Source organism: Syngnathus typhle, linkage group LG8 (assembly GCF_033458585.1).
Source record: "Syngnathus typhle isolate RoL2023-S1 ecotype Sweden linkage group LG8, RoL_Styp_1.0, whole genome shotgun sequence".
NCBI lineage: Eukaryota > Metazoa > Chordata > Actinopteri > Syngnathiformes > Syngnathidae > Syngnathus > Syngnathus typhle.
The window spans coordinates 9,921,959-9,942,008 of NC_083745.1; the positions used below are offsets into that span (position 1 = coordinate 9,921,959).

The 20,050-nt window shown below is 41.0% G+C and overlaps 3 protein-coding genes across 7 annotated transcripts in view; 2 read left to right on the forward strand and 1 right to left on the reverse strand.

Annotated features, from left to right (window-relative positions):
* The window catches only part of LOC133158056 (signal-induced proliferation-associated 1-like protein 2), a 60,880-nt gene extending 48,939 nt beyond the window's left edge, over positions 1-11,941 (reverse strand). For 4 of the 5 annotated variants that reach the window (XM_061284889.1, XM_061284887.1, XM_061284888.1 and 1 more), the window contains exon 1: positions 11,781-11,939. The gene's annotated coding sequence lies outside the window, so the exon portion shown is untranslated. Of the gene's footprint in view, positions 1-11,780 lie in introns of all 5 variants that reach the window. The other variant, XM_061284885.1, reaches the window with a different exon arrangement.
* Positions 11,942-12,869: 928 nt separating this feature from the next.
* map10 (microtubule associated protein 10) lies at positions 12,870-15,353 on the forward strand. The gene has a single exon (XM_061285914.1). It carries the CDS (start codon positions 12,983-12,985, stop codon positions 15,248-15,250), a length of 2,268 nt encoding a protein of 755 aa, XP_061141898.1. The 5' UTR covers positions 12,870-12,982; the 3' UTR covers positions 15,251-15,353.
* A 321-nt stretch (positions 15,354-15,674) lies between these two features.
* On the forward strand, positions 15,675-19,401 carry ntpcr (nucleoside-triphosphatase, cancer-related). Its single transcript, XM_061285756.1, has 5 exons — positions 15,675-15,771; positions 16,378-16,540; positions 16,616-16,718; positions 18,292-18,501; positions 18,952-19,401. The coding sequence occupies exons 1-5, from the start codon at positions 15,738-15,740 to the stop codon at positions 19,018-19,020; spliced, it is 579 nt and encodes a 192-aa protein (XP_061141740.1). The 5' UTR covers positions 15,675-15,737; the 3' UTR covers positions 19,021-19,401.
* Positions 19,402-20,050: the final 649 nt, after the last annotated feature.

Sequence of the window (20,050 nt, forward strand, 5' to 3'; positions counted from 1 at the left end):
GGCGAGCAACAGGCAGGACGCTGCCCCTTCTATCTGCTCCCTCATCCACGTCTCATTGTGTTCCACAAATTTTGTTGGATAGGGGAGCTGAGCTGCCACCATTTTCCTCCACTCTGCCACTCGGCACAAGAGAGCATGAAAGACAAGGGGGCTGTGGGCATGAGGTGAGGCGGTGGAGAGTAAACAGTGGCTCACATCCCTCGATCTTGTTGCTAGGCAACTTTTTGCCATGAGTGACAGCAAATGTCCTTTATGAACAAAGACAGAAGTAAAAGGAGAGAGTGGTGCAGGGATGAACAGTAGACCAGAGTTGTGCAATGGGATAAATGCACTCACACTTGTATACTTGTACAATCTATCTAATATAAGACAACGTTGTCGGAAAAAAAAATGCACCATTGTGAGAGGTGTTGCCAAATATGATGCCTCTGTAAAATAATTTACTCAAATCTAAGAAATATCTGAGTTTGTGATGAAGTGTCACACCATTGTAAGATAACAATACAAAATTAATATTGAGCAGCAGCTATTTGGAAGGGTATACACACAAGAAAACCACCTAACAAAGATACACGACTCTAAATAAATGTCAAATTATGGAGAACACATTCAAAAATACTTGATCTTCCTTTTCTTTCACTCAACCACACATGAGGCTGAAAAGTTGCGGTCACTGGTTTGTCCCTGTCAGCTTGACACGATTACAGAAAGACGTCTGCTAATGGTTTGGGCAAATTTGCCACTACCACATTGAGAATTCATCCTTGCCAATAAGCTTGTGAATAAAGCTTCACATTTCAATGCATCTTTTATTGCAAACATATGAAACCCCCTGAGAAGTACTGGATTTCAACACAGCTAACAAACCAAACTGGCATAAATGAACAAACAACACAGTACTTGCTCACATTTGAACGGCACAGATGTTCTACCTCATCCGTAAAGAAGATTATTCATTCCCCCCCCCCCCCCCCCCCCCCCCCCCGCTCACAATTGTAAGGGTTAAAATGAACACCCACATAATGATTGCTGCCATAGTGATGGCTTTCATGGGACTTTTGGCAAAGAAGGGAGAGCGGGTTGCCAGATTAGGAGTGTTACTCTGCAGATGTGTGCAGAGGTAGTTAGGAAGTAAAGAGAAAATGACACTGGAAACCACATTGTAAACAGCAGAATAGCAGCGGAGGCAAGATGGCCAATGTTGTTAAATGACAGCAGATGATGCCAGATGTCTCGAAAAGTGAAGTGTGCCTCAAATCAACAAGGAGCAGATATGGGTTGTTTTCTGCAATTATGCTCCAGAAATGTGACAAAGCTTAATTTATGCAAAACCAGTTCACAATGATAAGTGATTCTTCTTGCAGTGTGCTATGAATACATTTAAACAAGTTCATTTAAATGCATCGGGACTACACGAGGGGCCAATTTTGTGAACAACCTGCACCTCGTGACGTCATGATGTGTGGATTAAAACAAATGATAGCCTAGCTGTATGCAGACTAAATATACTTTAAAAAATCTGGCTAGAGCTCACACATAAGTGACTGAAGGGGTAGATAGAAATGGAGCTGAAGGAAGCAACGGGGAAATGGCCTGAGTTATTTCCATTCCCTCTGCCCGTTTATGGAAACATTATGGGAACACGGCTCTGTTCTCATGGAGGACCAAGACGCTTTGGGAAGTGAGTTAAAGAAGAAGTAAGTGAAGGAGAGTGTGGGTGAAAAAGGGAGGAGGGGCTAAAATAGTTCTTTTCCAAGTTTTCTCTTGAAAAGACCATGCTCTGTGTGTGTCCTGCATTGTTTAGCCCGCCCTCTGGCAAAGACCACAATAGCCTCCATTTATCTCGCCCGAGCATCCAGCCTTATTGAAAAAAAAAGGCCGTGAAAGGCGAGCAAGCATCACATGTGCCAAGGTGACATGGCTTTTCCCTTGTTAACACTTAAGTATAGCATCCAGAGTCCACACAGCACAGTCCTCATGGCCGTGAGGGATTACTCTGCTGACATACCGGCGAAAAAGAAGTAGTACATCTGTTCAATATATTTGCATTTCTATTGGTTGAGATCACAATGCACCACTTGACTCGATGGAAAGCGAACATTCTCAGTCAGGCGTGAGAAACCCTCCCCATCAATGAGGCTTTTTTTATTTTTTCCACCCTTTGGTTTCTTTAGCCGGTGTAACAGCACATCGCAAGGAGCAGCTTGCGCACAACGCAATCTGTCAGCCTTGAGACAGACTGGCCCAGTTTGCCCTGATTGGCTTTCATCAATTCCTATTTGCGCTGTGTTCTCAGAAGCAGAAAGGGGACCAAGTGCCGTTTCAGGACATTGCAATGTGTGCTATTCAGCAATCTGCAGCTCTAATTGCAGAGTGTGAGGAATTCGCCACATCTCGAGCAATGAGGCCCAACAGCTGCGGCGGGCATGGCATGCGCTGGGTGTGTTAAAGTGAGGTTTGGCTTCTAAAAGGGTGTCAAAGTCTAATACCCCACTGGGAGCCACCCACACCTAAGCATAAGTATGCACAAAAGCTCACATGCAAACACATCAAGAGGTTTCTAATCACAACAATGCAACTTTCAGTCCTTTTCCATGTCCCACAGCCTAAGGAATCATTTAATATGCTTTCACACATCTGACAAAAGTATTACCTTTTGTCATGATGATGGGCCAATAAAGTTTACACACCCCATAAAAGGTTTTCTCATCAGAGAGTGTCACCCTTCCTGTTTGGAAAACCAAGACGTACACATGCATTGTACCTCCAGACGGCACAGTTTTCACGGGACACCTGTTGAGGAAATGCTGCACCGAGAAATGTGTTTGGACTAACTCTTAACTACCTGACTGTTCTTTTTTTAAATAAATAATGAAGTGGCAGAATCCATGTGAATGTTCTAAACTTAGTCACCCAATAATTATTGGTACATTTGTGAAAATTGTATCTTGAGGGGCAGCTATCCTCTGAAAAATACATCTAGACAAGCCCACAATCCATACATTGACCATAAAAAGTGCATCGGAGAGGAAGTCATGTGTGGGTGTTCTTTTCCCCCCCTCCCGTTCAACACAATGCACGTCCCCATCCTCCTCTTCCTGAATGCTAAATGCGTAAAGTATCTCGAGAGATAAGTGCAGATGAATTCATTCCGTCCACAAGGAGCCAAGTGCACTGATGTCACCTGATGTACATGAGGCCCCACCTCAAGTGATTTGGTGACCTTTAACCTTGAGGACTGATCAAGGCCACTGATCTGATGAGGTGGACATTTGAGGCAAGGGGAGGGCAGCCAAATAAATTGAGGATAAATAAAAATAGGGGGGTGGGCTCAACAAAAGCACAACAGTTGTAAAATGCATATCTCTTTTCACAACAGTAGAGCACTTCGGTCTTATCTCTCCAAGGAGACCCCACTAGTGGAAAGTTCAAGCACAAAAGAATTGTTTTTCATGGGCTTGCTTGAGTCATTGAATGGACGTGACCTCACAGAAGAGATTGAAAAAGGCCCGTAATTATTTCTCTCGCTGTCTGTTTTTTTGTTTGTTTTTTCCCCAGTAAAAGCATTCCAAGGAAGCACAAACTCCTTTCTTTGGAGAAAGAAAGTGACATTACAAAAGCATTGGACACAGTTCAGCTGTCTCTCAAGGTTATTATTAACAAAACTACACATTTGGAACATAGAAATGTATGTTTGGTGGAGTTGTTAATAACTATAACTATACTACCAGCACACCATTATGATCAAAATAAAAATATCCAAAACAAGAGATTTATCACATATGTTGGCGAAAAATATTCAGCTATAACAATAGGTTTACTATTTCGGTTCTAGTTTTGTGGTGTTGTGGAATTGTTCATTATTATGAGAGCTGATTCTAATTTTGATCTCCATCAGTCACAAGAGCTAGCATGTCATTTATCGCTGTCAACTGTAGAGTTTTGTTATTAAAGGCTACACAAATAAATGTGGATTGCCTTATTTTGACACAGTTCTTCATTGTGTTGTTACTTGAGCTACGATATATTATATATAGGAATGTGACAAATACCGCAAATGAAAACTAAACCGCTAACAACCATCAGGAAAGAAATTCCTGAGGCACATCTCAGCAGGATCTCATCTTCTGAATCTTTGAAATAGTTTTCAAACAATTGAAAAAAACATTTCTAACATGGTCACAAGCATGTTTTTAATTTTACGCTGACAACAAAACACACAGGACACAAATCCACAACATTTCTGCCTCTCAGTCTGAAATGCCTTTCAATGTCAATTAACCATAATGACAGGAAATAATTAACAAAGACTCAAGCTTCTATTTCCACCCTCCCTTAATACAAAGTCAAACGTTACCAGCACGTTGGAAAAATGATCATCCATCATGTGTGATCTGCTGGGAATGAGATTGTTTACATCCGCCTGACGAACCTTACTGCAATGACATGGTTTATTTCAATACGTTATCATCGACGAGAGGTCGAGAAATCCCATCTACTCTGTTTTAAGATTATTTAGGATTTTGCACTTAATCTGAATTGTCTGTGACTATTTTTTCTCAGTGTCAATACATTAAAAAAAGAGATCTATTATCTTACTTTGTCCTCTGATGTTTGAACTCTTTAGTGTGGTTATACAGCTGCTCCGGTGGTCCTAGTCCAAGCACCTGGTTGAGCATGCATTTGTGAACTGTATGTGGCCCTTCAGCCTTGTTTACATTGACAAGAGGTTCCACAGGCAACCAGTAACAAAGCCTGGGCAAGGAACACACTGAATGTAATGAGCAGTAAGAATTCAGTCCCTCTTTGATACACTACAGCCCAACATAGTACTGGTGACAGTTCCCGAGAATAAATCGCTCCTTCTTTTAAGCCAAATGGAAGATTTAAAAAGTAGCATTTGGTGTTAAATGTGTTGCCCCCTGGTTCTGGATCCAACTGGGTTCCCACCCACTGTGGCTGACATATCCACAGCAGGTTTCAATACACTTGAGTAGAGGGGAGGAAGGCAGCAGTTTGTCTTGACCACACTGACAGAAGTGGGAGTAGGGTGGGGGGGACAATCAGGCCACTGTCACTCCATATTATCTTCCATCCGCAATCGTCAAGTGACAGCTAGTCAAACCCGTGTGAGAAAAATGCACACGTGCATTGTGGACTTCTTTTGACGACAACATAATGCATTTTTAGGCCAAAGGGATTAGTCATCATTCAAGTAAAGTTATTTTGTGTTTCAAGATACAGTATTTTAGTAATGGTGGTTTAATGGTGCGTGTATGTATGGTCAAAGCTTAACCAGAAAACAGTAAGGTGCAAATCAAAAATAAAAATGATTTAAAAAGAAAAAGAAAAAATGTAAAAATTAAAAATAATGCTTCAAACAATGAAATGAGAGAAAGGAAAAAAATGACACAATTATTTAATTTGAGATTTTACCATGATGTTTAAATTTAGAATAAAAAAAGAAATCAAAAATAACGCTTCAAACAATGAAACAAGAGAAAGGAAAAAAATATTTAATTATTATTTAATTTTAGATTATGCCATGACGATTAAATTGAGAATACCCAGATCCACGAGTATTACTACTACATCTGTGTCACAATCAACAAGCAAACGACCATAGTGTTGTTCTAGTCCCCCGCAAAAACATGCATTTATTTATGAAACAAAATTCATTCCCGTCTGATTTATGTCAGTGAAAACATACAGGAATAACATCCTCCTACCCATGTGTTCCGTCAGTGCTTTTACAAACAACAGCCTACAGGCCATAAGCAGACGCTAATATGTCACATGCCAGACAGCTGGCAACATAAAAGAAACCCACCGAAAAAAAACAGACAGTTTCTCACGATTGATAAAGGACTGTTTAGGGAGAAAGTTCCTTCCTGTGAGAGAGAGAGGAAAAAAAGCAGATACCCACAAGATTTTCACATTCCCGACAAAGCTCAACACAAAGCAGCTGAGCAACACAAAGCAGATTTACAAAGCAGTATTATTCAACCCCACGTACAGAACGACACTTGATGAAGGTGTCACCTAGGGCCAGGGATTTAATTTCTATGCAAAACGTATTTTGCTTTCTCGAGTCACTTTGACATTGACATAGTGGTTGTGAAGGTGTCTATGCCAGCAATATCCAAATAGGCGGGCATGCAGAGTGGCTGACCACTTCATGGCACATTAGTCAAGGCTCTGCTCTATTGGACTTGCTAATTACAATCAGGCACTATCAAAAACAAGCATTTTTTTACGCTTTACAAGTCGTCAATGGCTATTTACCTCGCTTCCATTTGAAACTAAAGGCTACAATTGATGTTGAGGAATCCAAAGTGTATATAAAGTAAAATATTTAAAGACACAAAAATCACTGAACTAGAATAAATCACAATGTTTTCTTTGCATGTACGTATATGAAAACAATAACCAATAAATAAATATAGAAATACACATTTTGCCTACCTTTTTGTAGGCACGCAAATATTTTGATAGCTTCCCTTTGCTTGGTCTTACTTCCGCTATCTCGTGTAATAGAAAACTGAAATGATCTAGCACCATTACACATTTGCATCAGACCGTTGCGCTTCAGGCCTCACCACCTCAATTCATAACGGTAATATTAACCATCTGAAAATAACCGTTTCATCCATACTTGTTAGCTGTTGACAGCCTAAAGGGATAAAGGTTTCAACTGACTAAAAACTACGTTGATTGGTGTATTGAATGTTCATAGACACAAGAACATGTTCATATAATTATTATATTTCACTTGAGTACATTGAGCTGAAAGATAAGCCAGAGCGCCATTGGATCTCTAGAGACATACAACCAAACTCCATCACTGGGCCTTTTTTTAACAGTAGGAAGGTTGTATGCAGAGCAAATCCCTTCTTATCTTTCAATGGAGGCGAAGACCCCATTTTTTAAAGTCAACTGAAACGCACGAACTCAAGTTAACCCAAAGATTCATGGGACTGGGACTTGGACTCTGTAGCCTCTAGGTTAATGACTGGCCAATGCTTACTCGCTCCATTGTTGCTGTAGAAAAGACGTCGAGACAAAGCATGTAGGGAGGGTCAGCAACTTCAAGCGGCCTTTCCCTCCTCCAACATTCCTGTTATGGACATTAATGAGCCCCAAAGGGACATGGAGGTGCAGGTAATTCATCTTGGCAGGACACATTTTCTTACATGTTTGCAAATCCATAGTGCACAAGTGCGGCAGCTTTTTTTGTGTGACACTGTGAAACAACCCAGAATACAAAGAATGCTCAAAAACTCTGACTAAGGGTATTTTTGGCCGTTGACCCGGTAGATGTAATTTGGTGCTTTTGTTCATTTTGCAAGACTGAGGAATTAATAGCGATTACGGGTTAGTACGGCACGAGAGAAGCCCTCAGATGACCTCATTTTCACCTTTGTTCATGATAAGTAAAACAAAAAAAAAGCAGTTGGCAGCATTATACATCATGGTGCCATCTGTTGCATGATTGAGTTTGGACTAAAAAATGATGTGGGATTTTAAAAACGCTCTGAAAGCAATGATTAAAGTCGATTGATGTGGCAAGATGCCAAAAAAAAAAAGTTGCAACTGAATATGTTGGTGCTTACTGTATTTCCTAAAACGGTGGCCTCTGCTCAAATAGATCATGTGTTAATCCCTGGGTGGCTCACCCATTTGAACAAATAAACGCCTCTCCTCAAGGCATCGGTTTTCTTCACAGCAAATAAAAAACAATTCCTGCCACCAGTCACCTGAACGTACAATTACAACTGTTGAGATCTGTTGCGGCGTATCGACAGGTGCGAATATTATTTGTGGAAACTAAAGCAGGGGACAATTAGTTCCAGTCACAACTGTGCTTCAATATCAATGAAAAGCTTGAATAAAAACACACACAAATAGAAACTGTTAATGTTAAGCACTTGTACATTCCATTCTCATTTTAACACACAGGAACCAATTCTCTGCTGACCAACCAATGAATAGCAGCATATTTAATTCCACTACAACTCAAGCATATAAGCATCCTCTCAGATCTTTTTTTCAAATAGTCCCCGAGTACTCTCCGCATTTGAGTATAATGTCACTGTGTGAAGAAATACAGTTTTCATTGTCAGCAGAGTCAACTCCAAAATGGATGTCGAGCTCTGAGTGTAAAGATGAGAGGCCACATTTTCTATTTCCTCTGCAGTCAGGCCATGCAAGAGCAGGCAGGGATGGCAGCAAGCTCAAACCTTTAACTTCTCCTTTGACGCCACATTCCGACTTCTCCTTTGTTCCCCTGCATCTCTGCAATACATCCCCAGAAGTTGACAGGGTCCTGACCAGAGATGGCATGATAACCACTGAACATTTGTCGTTATACCATCTGCTACACCGAGCAAAACTTCCCTTTTGGCCATCACACGCCTTGTGCCTGGCACACAAATAAGCTTCCGGATGAGTGGCGCAGAAGCTACAGATATACTCAATTAAAAGACAGTGGCTAGATAAAGAGGCTTAAGATATTCCCCAAGTAGCCACTTTCACAAAAAAGCACTACTTCAGCAAGCTTTTAGTGACTATCTTTATCTATAGTATTCTTACATTTTGTAGACCCTGGAGTTGAGTTTTGCACTTGGTGAAAAGAGAACACCTCAACAGTAGTCAGAATGCAGACTAGTAGTTTTTGTTTGCTTTTTTTCCTGCAGCAGAACACAAGTGGTAGTACAAAAAGTCCCTGCAGATGAGTTACTGCCACCCTTAAGTATACTCTTCGAGTCTGAATCATATCAGCAGAGTCAGATTAACCACCGCTTACTGTGCAAGCACAATATGACAGACAATATATCCTCAAGCAATGCATACTGTAATATGTCATCAAATCAAATTTCTTTGCATCACATAAAGTGGTCATAATGCACAAGATATGTGATTAATACCATGACACTGATTGACATCTACTCAGCTACAGGGCAATATCTGACATTTGTGAGGTTGTCTTGTGATACTCTGGATTGTCAACCTTCACCTCAAAGTACAACCCTCTTTTTTTGCCCACTTTATATATTAAATTAACAAATTGTTAATATCAACCAAAATTATCCTCATGTGATAATCTGGTGGCTAATCCAGGGTGCACACTACCTCTCTGCAAATCATATGGGATAGGCTTCATGGAGGTCACCTGTGACTCAAATAGGGACGAGTGTTTGATTATTGGTGGGTGGATAAATGATTATCATTATTAAAACTTACTAAAGAGGAACACTACCTTTTAGTAGTTTTTCAGAGTATAGCCAACAGCACCCACATTGTCTCAAAAGATGACTATAGGTGGGAAAAAAAAAAATTGATGACATAACCCAACCCAATGACAACATCTGCTTTCTCTGACAGTGATAACCAGGCTTTAAATCTTCCATAAATCCAGACTACAATCAAAACAAAAACTGAAAAAAAGATGAGGAGGGCATCAGGTTCTCACTACAGGACCAGGCAACATGTGATCCCCAGCTGCTGGTTGGTTGGTTTTAAATCAACAAGATTTAGTTGGGGAGGCCCCTACTGTGACTCTCTGCCAGCCAGCCGGTCTGTTGGTCATGACCAGACTAAGACTCCTGATCCTCATCACATGGAGAATGTGTGTGAGGGGGTAACAATGTGCCACCTCGGCCAAGTTTTATTTGCCCCTAAAAACATGATGAGTCAGCACAACAGAAGGAAATAACATCATGAAGAGGCTAGGTGCTGCAAAAAGCGTCAGGTAATTTCCCATAACAGAACCCTCCCTAAACAGCTCGGCGTTATGGTAACATCTTCATAGGGAAGTAGTGTGTCTCAAACACACACACAACTAAGCAGTGTAACACTAGATGGGCGTTTCCGATGCCCCAAGGCCACAAGCCATCCTCAACAACACTGCAATGATAACTTGAAATGTCCCGGAGGCATGTCACAGGAAGCCGTCCGTCTCTCTGACAAACCTGACAGGTGTCTTATTGTTCAACTGAGCACACATTGTGCACATAACTTTATTTTTGAAAGGCATATCTATCAGCTTCAATTATCCATTGTGTTTATTCACGCAGAAGGTGTTTTTAGAAAGAAATGAGAACATAGTTCCGCTTCAATGGCCCTTTCTTTATGTTATTGCTGACTCTACAAAGCCATCTCAATGGAGGTGCGTGTATGCTTGAGGCAGTTATTTACTCACAGTGACCCTATCTTCCTTTAAAAAAAAAAAAACAAAACTCTGAAAGTACCGTATTTTCCGGACTATAAGGCGCACCTAAAAACCTAGAATTTTCTCAAAAGCCGACAGTGCGCCTTATAGTCCGGTGCGCCTTATATATGGACCGAACTCCTAAATTTAAACTGGCCCGAAGCATTGTGTCATGAAATCAATCATAAGTGGCCCGCTGAAGACTATGAATCAGGAATCAAAAAGACTATGGATCATTATTTTGTGATTATAAAGTAATTTGTTGCGTCTGAAGTTGAAATAAAAAAGATAAAATGGAAAATGATTTGATTTGGATTCAAAATCTGACCTGATGCATTAATGGTGCGCCTTATAGTCCGGTGCGCCTTATATAAGGACAACGTTTCAAAATGGGCCATTCATTGAAGGTGCGCCTTATAGTCCGGTGCGCCTTATAGTCCGGATAATACGGTATACAAAACAGACATTCCAAGAAGATCATTTTTAAGAACAATTCCACATGAGCACACACATGCACCTCAACTCATTTGGAAGGTCACGTTTGAGTTAAGCAACCAAATTTATCTTCATCAGACATCAAACTATAAAAATAATTATGCTTTAATGAAGATACTAAGTTAGGAACAGGAAAAAATATGTTTATTTGCCTGAAAAGCTAAGATGGGGAATATGAAACCAGAGGGAGATAAATGAGAGCACATTCAATTATGCAATGATAATTTGCATTTGAACTCTGGTGTACCGTTTGAAGCTCTTTATGAGGAATTGAGATCTTGTGGGGTTTTCATTTCTTAGAGGAAGAGATCAGTGAGTATACTTGATTTAAGATTAACATGACTTGACTTGTTTAGTCTCTCATGGGACATAGGTCACAAAGGCAGCAATGAAACATGCATATTGTGCTCTGCTTAACTGACAGATTACAATCATGCGCGGACTCAACTTGATAAGGAGGAAAATACTTCCTTGACAGGTTATACTGACTACATACTATAGTCGGAATAAAGGAACGGAATCACATTGCAGTCCAATTAAACGTCTAGGAAAAAATAAAAAAGCAAATTCTACAGTCAAATGTTCTGGAAGAGGGAATTTAAAGGCTGAATTACAAGTGAACAACGAAATCTCTGTCGCCCTCTATTGCTCAAGCGACGACTGACTCCACGAAACAAACCCCATTCACAAATATTTCAAGGCGAATAGACCCCTTTCCCCCCCAAATAGTGAATACTAGTGTTAAACACCGAAAACAAAATCAGACTCGAGTTTATTTGGAAGAATAACTATATTTAGTGAACGGACATTGAGGAAATAAGTTAAAACAACAAAACATGACATTTAATTTATAGGCGGAAATTAGTGATCAATCGTCCTATTTGTTTTGAAATGAAAACGCCCAAAAAAATCACTTTAGCTTCAATTTTTGCAATTAAATTAGGAGTTTCTATCCCGTTTCGCTCTTGCAAGCACTACACTTTTAATCTACACAACCACGTAGTCCTCCGTGCATATTTGTATTATATGCACAGAATTTTGTTCAATTAAAAGGAGGAAAATCCTTATGTCTTACTTTACATTGAGAGCGTCGCCAGTTCGCCAACAAAGTATCCTGATCGGCCTTGCGCAAGATGCACAGTCGGGCTTTCTCTTTCAGCCTGAGCCTCCAGACTGAAGCGAGCGAGTGCAGACATCCAGCACCAGCAGCACCTCGTTCGGCGATGACAGCACGCCGGGAGAAAGTCCCCGCCCACCGGGACTCCTGCTGCCCTGTGTGAGAAATGGTTTATTTACACGGTCCTCGTTTTGTGAGTGCGCGCTTGCGTGTATTTTGCGTGTTTCTAACCCAGACTAATGTGTACTGCCTTAAATATTAATAACATCCTCATAGTGTGTACATATGAACTGACCTAATTTCCAATCACCTTTAGTCTATTTTAGTCGGCCCAAACTCACAGTTTGCCACTAAAAGGTTCTCAAAAATGGGGAAAAACATGTGAACCAGCTTTTAATCATTTTTAAGTTTGAAACCTGTAAATTGTCTTCATCATTCCTTCAAATTCATTTGAATATAATAAACTGCGCGTCCAAGTGAGAACTACTGAAATGAACTTCTTTTCCCATGAGCCCCCACTAACCTATGACGCCATAATCTTGCGACATCCGTTGCTAGGCGACGACAGACGCCGAAAGATGACCGTCCTCAGGTCAACTTGGAGTAGTTGCTATTTTACTTTTTTCAGTACACTCTTCCATTCATTCTCATCGCAGGTCGCAACAAACAAAAGAGGTTTCAAACTAACTTAAATCGAAAACCAGAAGCTTTAAAACATCCCTTTGTGAGCATTAAGAACAGTATAATGTTGAGTACCGTACAGATTTATAAAAAATACTAGACCCCGTCAACCGTTTGCATTATTTCATTTCAGCTTCATGTCTTATAATTTTTGCGCGCGCGCGTGTGTGTTTTTGTATATTTTTGTTCATACTTTTATTTATAGTGAGCACGTGGGAACTGGTATTGCCACTATAATATATAAATTAATCCAATCCAATTGTTTTTTTGTACTGGGCCGTATTTTCTCTCAGCTCACGATTGCTTAGTTGTAGCAATTTACTGTCAAAATTTGTTATTTTGTGAGTTCTGATCCGGATATCCGGGTTGATGTGGTGCTTTCTTTGCGACAGGAGATTCAAAAGTCCCACCGTTTGAATGCAACATCAGCCAGCAGCTAGCTTGTGTGCTAGCTAATTCTCAATGTTGTTGTTGTTGTTATGTGTCGAACCCACGTCGCTACTACAATGTCACAACGACCGGATGAGAACCCGAAACGAGAGACTTTGTTTTCATTTGAGCTTTTGGTGGAATACATTCGAATTAACAGTGAAAAGGAGATCTCCGACCAGCTCGCTGTTGGAATACGACTGTTGGACTTTCCAACGCTGCTCATTTATCCGCCTGAACTGAGAGGAGATAATAGAAATAATCACCTACAGCATGAAAAGGACAAGCGATGGGTATATTCGTTTAATAGAGGCAAGTCGTGTTTTTTCGAAATGAATCTCGACTCTCTGCACAGGAAACTCACCAACACCCCTCTCTATGTTATGATTCTCGATGTGAAAGACGAGATACCCAAATTATTAGGGACGTCCCTCATCTCGTTGGCTTCCATCATTAACAGAATCAGACACGACTCCATTGAACACGATGTTGTTAGTTGCTCATCTTTTGGAGAGAGAGGGTCCGTGTGCGTAAAAAACCTTGCAGAGGAGCCAGTTGGAGTTATTTCACTGAGTTACAAACTGCTAATGGTGGGTGACAGTCTACCACCGCATGTGACAAAAAACATACCGGTCTCCAGTAAACAATGTGCTCAAGAAGACATCCTGAAGAAGAGGGCAAATGAAAAATTACGTTCTGGCTCTATGGGAGTTAAGTTTCCCACGCAGGACAATTCTGAAGATGGATGGAATAATGTGGAGAAACAAGCTGTGTTCACCCAAACTGAACATGACCCAATAAGCCAAATTCCTCACACAGTCCAAGAACATAAGAACTTGGATGAGGACCTAACTGTGTTTTGTCCCCCATGTCTGTACTATTGCAATTCTGGCAAGGAAAAACGTAAACCCCAAGGAAGTGAGTACAGATTAGTTCAATGCGAGTCACCAGTGGTATCACACAAAGCGACATTCTCCGACAATGAAAGTGGAAATTCCTTAGCAACGGACCAGGCATTGCAAAATGAGCCTAACGTATCTGCAAGTGTCACTCCAAAAGGCCTCGAGGAAGCTCTGAGACCACTGCCTCTCCTTAATGCTCTTTTTCTTGAACTGTCACAGTTAAATGTCCACAACCTGCACCAGCAGCCTCTGTCGAATCATCCAGACTTGGCCTGGATATATAAAACAGCTTCTCCTGAGGCTTCGGGCAGACAATGGAGCACACCGAAAACAAGACCAGAGCACGAAAGCAAGGTGGACACCAATTCAAAACATTTGCATTCCCCCAGAATAGTTTTGCCCCAAAGTATGAAGGCTGAGCCCAAAGAATCAATGCAAAACAACCAATTTGAGGCTTTAATTGACAGTAAACCACACAGGAAAAAGTTAATGTACAGAACAACCAAAACATACAATCTAAGGCGGCAAAAAAACTGCACTGTAGTGAAAAATCGTGACTGTATGGCATTACACACAACCAATCAAACACGGTTAAGTGCAAGTAAAGGAGAGAAAAAAGTCAAAAGTTTCATTCCTAAAGAAAATACGAAGACGCAAAAAACGAAAGAGGTCTCTGTGGTGGAGGATACAACAAAGCAAAAACATGAAGATAGATCAAAGTTGGAAAGTCCTAAGCAAGAACTAGACACTTCATCCATTTCTCTCTCTTGTCTCGATGATGATGCCACAAGCAACCAACTCCCCAAAATGATCCTGACGTGGACTAAATCAGAGAGCCAAATCATGAAACTGGACTCTCGCAAAAGTAGTAGGCACAGCAGCCACAAGTCTGTAGTGTCAGACTCTGACAAGGAAGAAGAATACGCAGACGACTTTAACAGTCTTGAGGCCAGCGATGCGGACACATCCAGTAGTCCCGAGTCTGCCAAGTCGAAGCCTTCAAGGCCTCCTTTTCTCACTTCAGATTCAGACTCGGAACCCGTTAAGAAAAAAACCCTCCTCCCAGCGCCCATTAGAGGTCACAGCCCCGTGCGGCGGGTTCTGAGAGGCACGCACCTCATCCAGCCTCGAACACAAGACTCAGCACTCAGCTTCTCTTCTGAAGATGGATCAGCCTCCATGCAAATGGGATACTCCAAGAAACAAGAAAAGGAAGAGGACGCTGGAGTTACGTCCCCAAGAAGCCTAAAGAGTGAGAGCAGCAGCCTCGTTTGGCGAGGTTCTTCAGACTCCATGTGCTCTGATCCACTGGAGGCTAAGGAACTGGAAGATGACCTTGGATCCTTGGACTTTAGAAAAGAGTATCAACATATATCTGAGCTTGCGGCCTTCAAGCTCCCTGGTTACACAATGTAAACACAGAGCACCACAAAAATAAATACATGGGCTTTTAGTATTGTATTGAGTATTGTTTACATATGATTGTGTTTGAAATAAAGATATTTCATTTAGGAAAATACTCAATTATGCAACTGTTTTCTTTGAATATTTCACATCCATTTGTTTGCAGTATATATTTATATATAATATATCTATATATGAATAGAGTGTTTTAGGTCATGCTGCTTTATCCTTTATGCAGTACACCTCTAAGAACTATTTTTTAAAAAGTTTCCATGTATTCCAAGTATTTCCTAACCATTGAATTAAAACTGCTCAAATATATAAAAAAAAATCATACATGCTCAAATGTTAAATTGCTTTTCCAAAATCAGGCGGCGTTTCCAATAAGTCTAACATGATCAATGTTTTCTGACTGCGTTTTCAGTCGTTGAAGATATTTCTACGCATGCGCGGTCTTTGTTTGCGGAAGTGAACCAGTGTGGCAGAAGGGAGCGACCAAATGCTCAGGCATGTGTTTTTGACAGGACCGCCAGGTAACAGTTCACACGTTAGTCTCACCATATTCAAGAAACTTATTAACAGCGACTAAAATACCAAAATAAAGAAAATTTAGATGAGGCCAGTATAATCAATTTTTTTCTCCGATCAGAGTTTACGATCAACTCGTTCAGTACTAAAGATCTGCTAACCCTTTTCTTCCCACAACTAAATTAAAGAGGAAATATATTGACAAACAGAATAAGTTATTGTAGTAAGTCTGTTTTCCTTAACGAGCTGCTAATGTCCATAGTGTGAGCGAAAGATGCACGGATTTACAACGTTATCAGGTGTCCTCGTTTTACGACGGTTACGAACAGCGCACCTCGAGTAACGTCACAAAAAGGCACGCACAGTTAAAGTTGTAGTCTACATTTGATTGTTTTATAAGCATAGCCAAGCGTTTCGCCTATCAATATTAAATTTAATTATAACTTGGAGAAACTAAGTGAAATTAGATTTCCCTCAGCATCCTGATTATATTTATGGCACTTTATGACAAAATTCTGGTTATGTCACCACCATAGGAACAAAACTCCATTGTAAACTGAGGACCACGTACGTGAGAATTTTCCATGAGTTAAACAGTATTCTTGTTGCAGGTGTGGGTAAAACCACTCTGGTCCAGAAGACGTGTGATGCGCTAGTGTCCTCGGGTCAGTCGGTGGAAGGCTTTTACACGGAAGAGGTCAGGGAAGGAGGCCGCAGAGTGGGGTTTGATGTGGTCACAGTGAGTGGCGAAAGAGACCACCTGTCCAGAATCAGGTCGAAGGAATGTCAAACAAGCTGCTCTTTTTGATGTTGTGTTTGAGTAACCCCGGCATGCATTTCATCCCGCAGAGATGTTGCTGGTGACTCTCATGGCAGACGGGAGTACAAAGTAGGACAGTATGTTGTGGATTTACCTTCATTTGAACGCCTGGCCCTCCCCCTCTTCAAGAAGGTACACCACACACTGCCGAGTCTGATTTCATCAACAGATCATAGCTGCCTTTTATTCCTGCTTAACAAATCATCAAACCTTTTGATTTTTCTCAAACCAAAGAGCATAATTGGAAGCCTGCATAAATTCCAGAGTGACATTTTTAGTAGCAGTGGTGCCGTCTGGCTCTCTTTGACCATGAATATCCTGCTTGTAAAGTGAGCCCGGAGCGCCGCCTACACATTAGCTGTAAAGAAAGGTGTCATGGTGCTGCGTTTTCTTTTTATCTCTTGTAAACGTTTCTCTATAATCATAGTAAACCATGGTCTGCGTACTACCGTGTCGTATTCACATGCTAACATGATGACATTTTTCCTTTTGTTAGACTGACAAAATGTTTGTTGTCATGCATTTAATACAGTAGTGATAATTAATTGGCTGTTCATTAAAGAAATGAAGCCAATTTGGATTGCCGTACTTGACAGAAAACCAGCATAAGCCTTGTTACTTTGGTCTCAACTCATTTGTGGCCTGATGAAGAACAACAACATATCAGCAAAAGTGTAAGCGGGTTTTTTATTTTCTCAGAAAGACTTTGCAAACTTTTGTCTTCTTTGCGGAATACCCTCCTAATATGTGCTCTTGCACAACCACTCCTCCAGGTCATAATGCAACAATCACCGTCACGATAAATGTCCATCTTATCGCTCTAATGTTCTTCATTCACATCATGGCTCCAGCCTTGCTGTGAAGATTACGCATATTCTCCCAATGCTCGCGGGAGTTCTTTCCGAGGACTCCCGGCTTCCTCTCACATTCCAGAAACATGCATGTCGTGTTAATTGAAGACTCTAAATTATGTGTGTTTGAATGGTTGTTTTGAATGTTCGTGCCCTGTGATTAACTGGCGGCCAGCCTAGGGTGTACCCCGCCTCTTGACCAAAGTCAAATGGGGATATGCTCCAACTTGTCCACAATTATAACGAGGATAAGTCAAAAATGGACAAAATGACACCACCGGCATGGAAAAAAAAAAGTTCTGAACTTTCAGCCCTTGCCCCTCGCATTGTTTTATTGCAACCCGCTGAATGAAAGTAAGTAGTGGGTTTACATACAATACACAGAGAATACTTTGGTGGTGTGATTGTTCTCTCCTATGCTATAGAGCAGGGGTGTCAAACTCATTTCTTGTGCGGGACGCATTGTCGTCATAGCTTCTTTCGGAGGAACATTATGACTGTCAACCCAAATAAATGTATGAGCACCTCATATTATATACAGCAAAAGCTACAAAACAAACTGACAAATAACCAAATCAGACGAGTAAAAACTGGTCAAGTATTAAAAAAAAAGATACTATTAAAAGTGAAGACAATTTGCAGTTCTAGTAATGACACACCAATTAGATGCACAATTTGTCTTTGCGGGCCACATGAAATGATGTGGCGGGCCGTATCTGGCCCCCGGGCCTTGAGTTTGACACCTGTGCTATCGAGCGATACTACAAAACTGCTGCATCAGAGACATAACAGATCAACATGTCTGCATTTGCTTTATACACAGAACGTAAAATTCTGTGCTATCCTGTGTCCAGGTGAGCCCAGAAGACGGAACTAGTAAGAAAGTGTTTGTCCTTGACGAGATTGGGAAAATGGAACTCTTCAGCCAGCCGTTCATCAAAGCGGTGAGACAGACACTAGACGGCTCTTCTTGCACGATCTTGGGCACCATTCCCATCCCCAAGGGGAAACCGCTCGGCTTGGTGGAAGAGGTGCGCATGAGGAGCGACGTCAAGATCTTCACTGTGAGTACAAATACTATACAGTTGCTAGGAAAATGGGGTTGGGAGGGAGAAGGATATGTAGGTCAGTTTTAAGAGTTTCTTGTAGGGACCATGTTTACATTCTATCGCAGACACATGTATGTTGTGTGTTGGATAGACTAGAGCCATTCCCTGCATGATCCTAAACCGATAGCAGGGTTAACATCAAATCATGCGTGACTGATTAAACAACAAAGGCTTGACTGAAATGTCCAAATAATAATCATGGGGGACCCCATTATAGATATTGTCATGCTAAGTACCAGTATTTACTTATCCTGCACGAGGTTACAGTATTGAGCAGTGTAACCTCATGATGAACCGTTTCTCCCTTTGAGCGTGATCATCATCCATTGTATGTTTGGCGTTCATCATCAAATACCGTTTGTTTAGCTTCTCAAAGCAATATTCATTGTTTGTTGTCCCGCCTAGGTGACAAAGGAAAACAGAAATGCCATCCTGCAAGATATTCTCTCAGCACTTCGGGAGGGTTTAAAATAGTAACGCAAACACAACTTTAGGAAGGTAAACTTGCAATTAAATTCACCTGATACCGTATTTTATTTTTAAAGTATGCGTCCATGTATTACAGCAGATTTGTGACTTGTTCAACGGGTGCACAATTTTTAGTTTCGCATTGTGCCTGCTCTCAATGGATTCAGTGCAGAATGATTGATGGGTCGCATAGCAGTGCATTGCATTGCCTTGTGTTGTCAAATTGCTAGTTTTCACAACTATTCCTGCACATGTGCAATCATTTTGATTATCCCCAATTAAAGACAAACGCTCATTAGAAATCAATCAACATACTGTGCAATATTTTTTGTATTTGAATGCTTTATCATTTGGATAATAGGAAAATAAATGTTTTGGTTCTCAGTTGTTTAGGGTTTGGCTTACATGCTTCTCCATTTTGAACTTTATACACACACACACACACATATGAATAATACTCGATGGATATTGAACCATATGTCATAAACCTCCAAAGTTCTTCTTTTTTTTTTTTTAAAGTTGAAAGCCAGCTTTATTGGCCCCTTTTCCAAAGAGTGTCCGGTCATTTCAAAGTGAAACTCGAATTTTGGCTTATTTTTAGTATCACTTGCGTAAGTGATGTAAGCTGTCAGGCCAGCCGCAGTGAGAGCAGCCAGCTGTGATGTGCGTCAGACATACTGCTGCGCCAGCATCTGCTCTTTGGCCACCTCTGACGTCTCGCCAATGGTTGGCACTCCAAAGCGGCGTTGCAATGGTGCCGCTTCTGTTGCGGTATGATAGTGTGTGTTACTTGGGCGTATATTTAAAGGCTGATTGGCGTTGAGGCAGTCCACAGTGAGGTGGCACCCGCCACTCTGGATTGGCAAGCAGACTGCTGCATGGGAGCAGAGGGATTATATAAGAGTGACCTTTTCCAGGTTTATCCCCTAAGTGCTGTCTGGATACCTTTTGATGTGTCATGATGTGATTATATGCCACGGTGTACTTTTTGGGTTTTTTTCTAAGCTTGAGGCATATTGATGACACTGCATAAAGA

Excerpts from the sequence above, each read along its gene's own strand:
- map10 (XM_061285914.1), top strand. The coding sequence starts at position 12,983 with ATGTGTCGAACCCACGTCGCTACTACAATGTCACAACGACCGGATGAG.
- ntpcr (XM_061285756.1), top strand. The coding sequence starts at position 15,738 with ATGCTCAGGCATGTGTTTTTGACAGGACCGCCAG. Across the intron at positions 15,772-16,377 it reads GTTTTTGACAGGACCGCCAG|GTGTGGGTAAAACCACTCTG; the intron begins GTAACAGTTCAC and ends TTCTTGTTGCAG. Across the intron at positions 16,719-18,291 it reads CCCTCCCCCTCTTCAAGAAG|GTGAGCCCAGAAGACGGAAC; the intron begins GTACACCACACA and ends TCCTGTGTCCAG.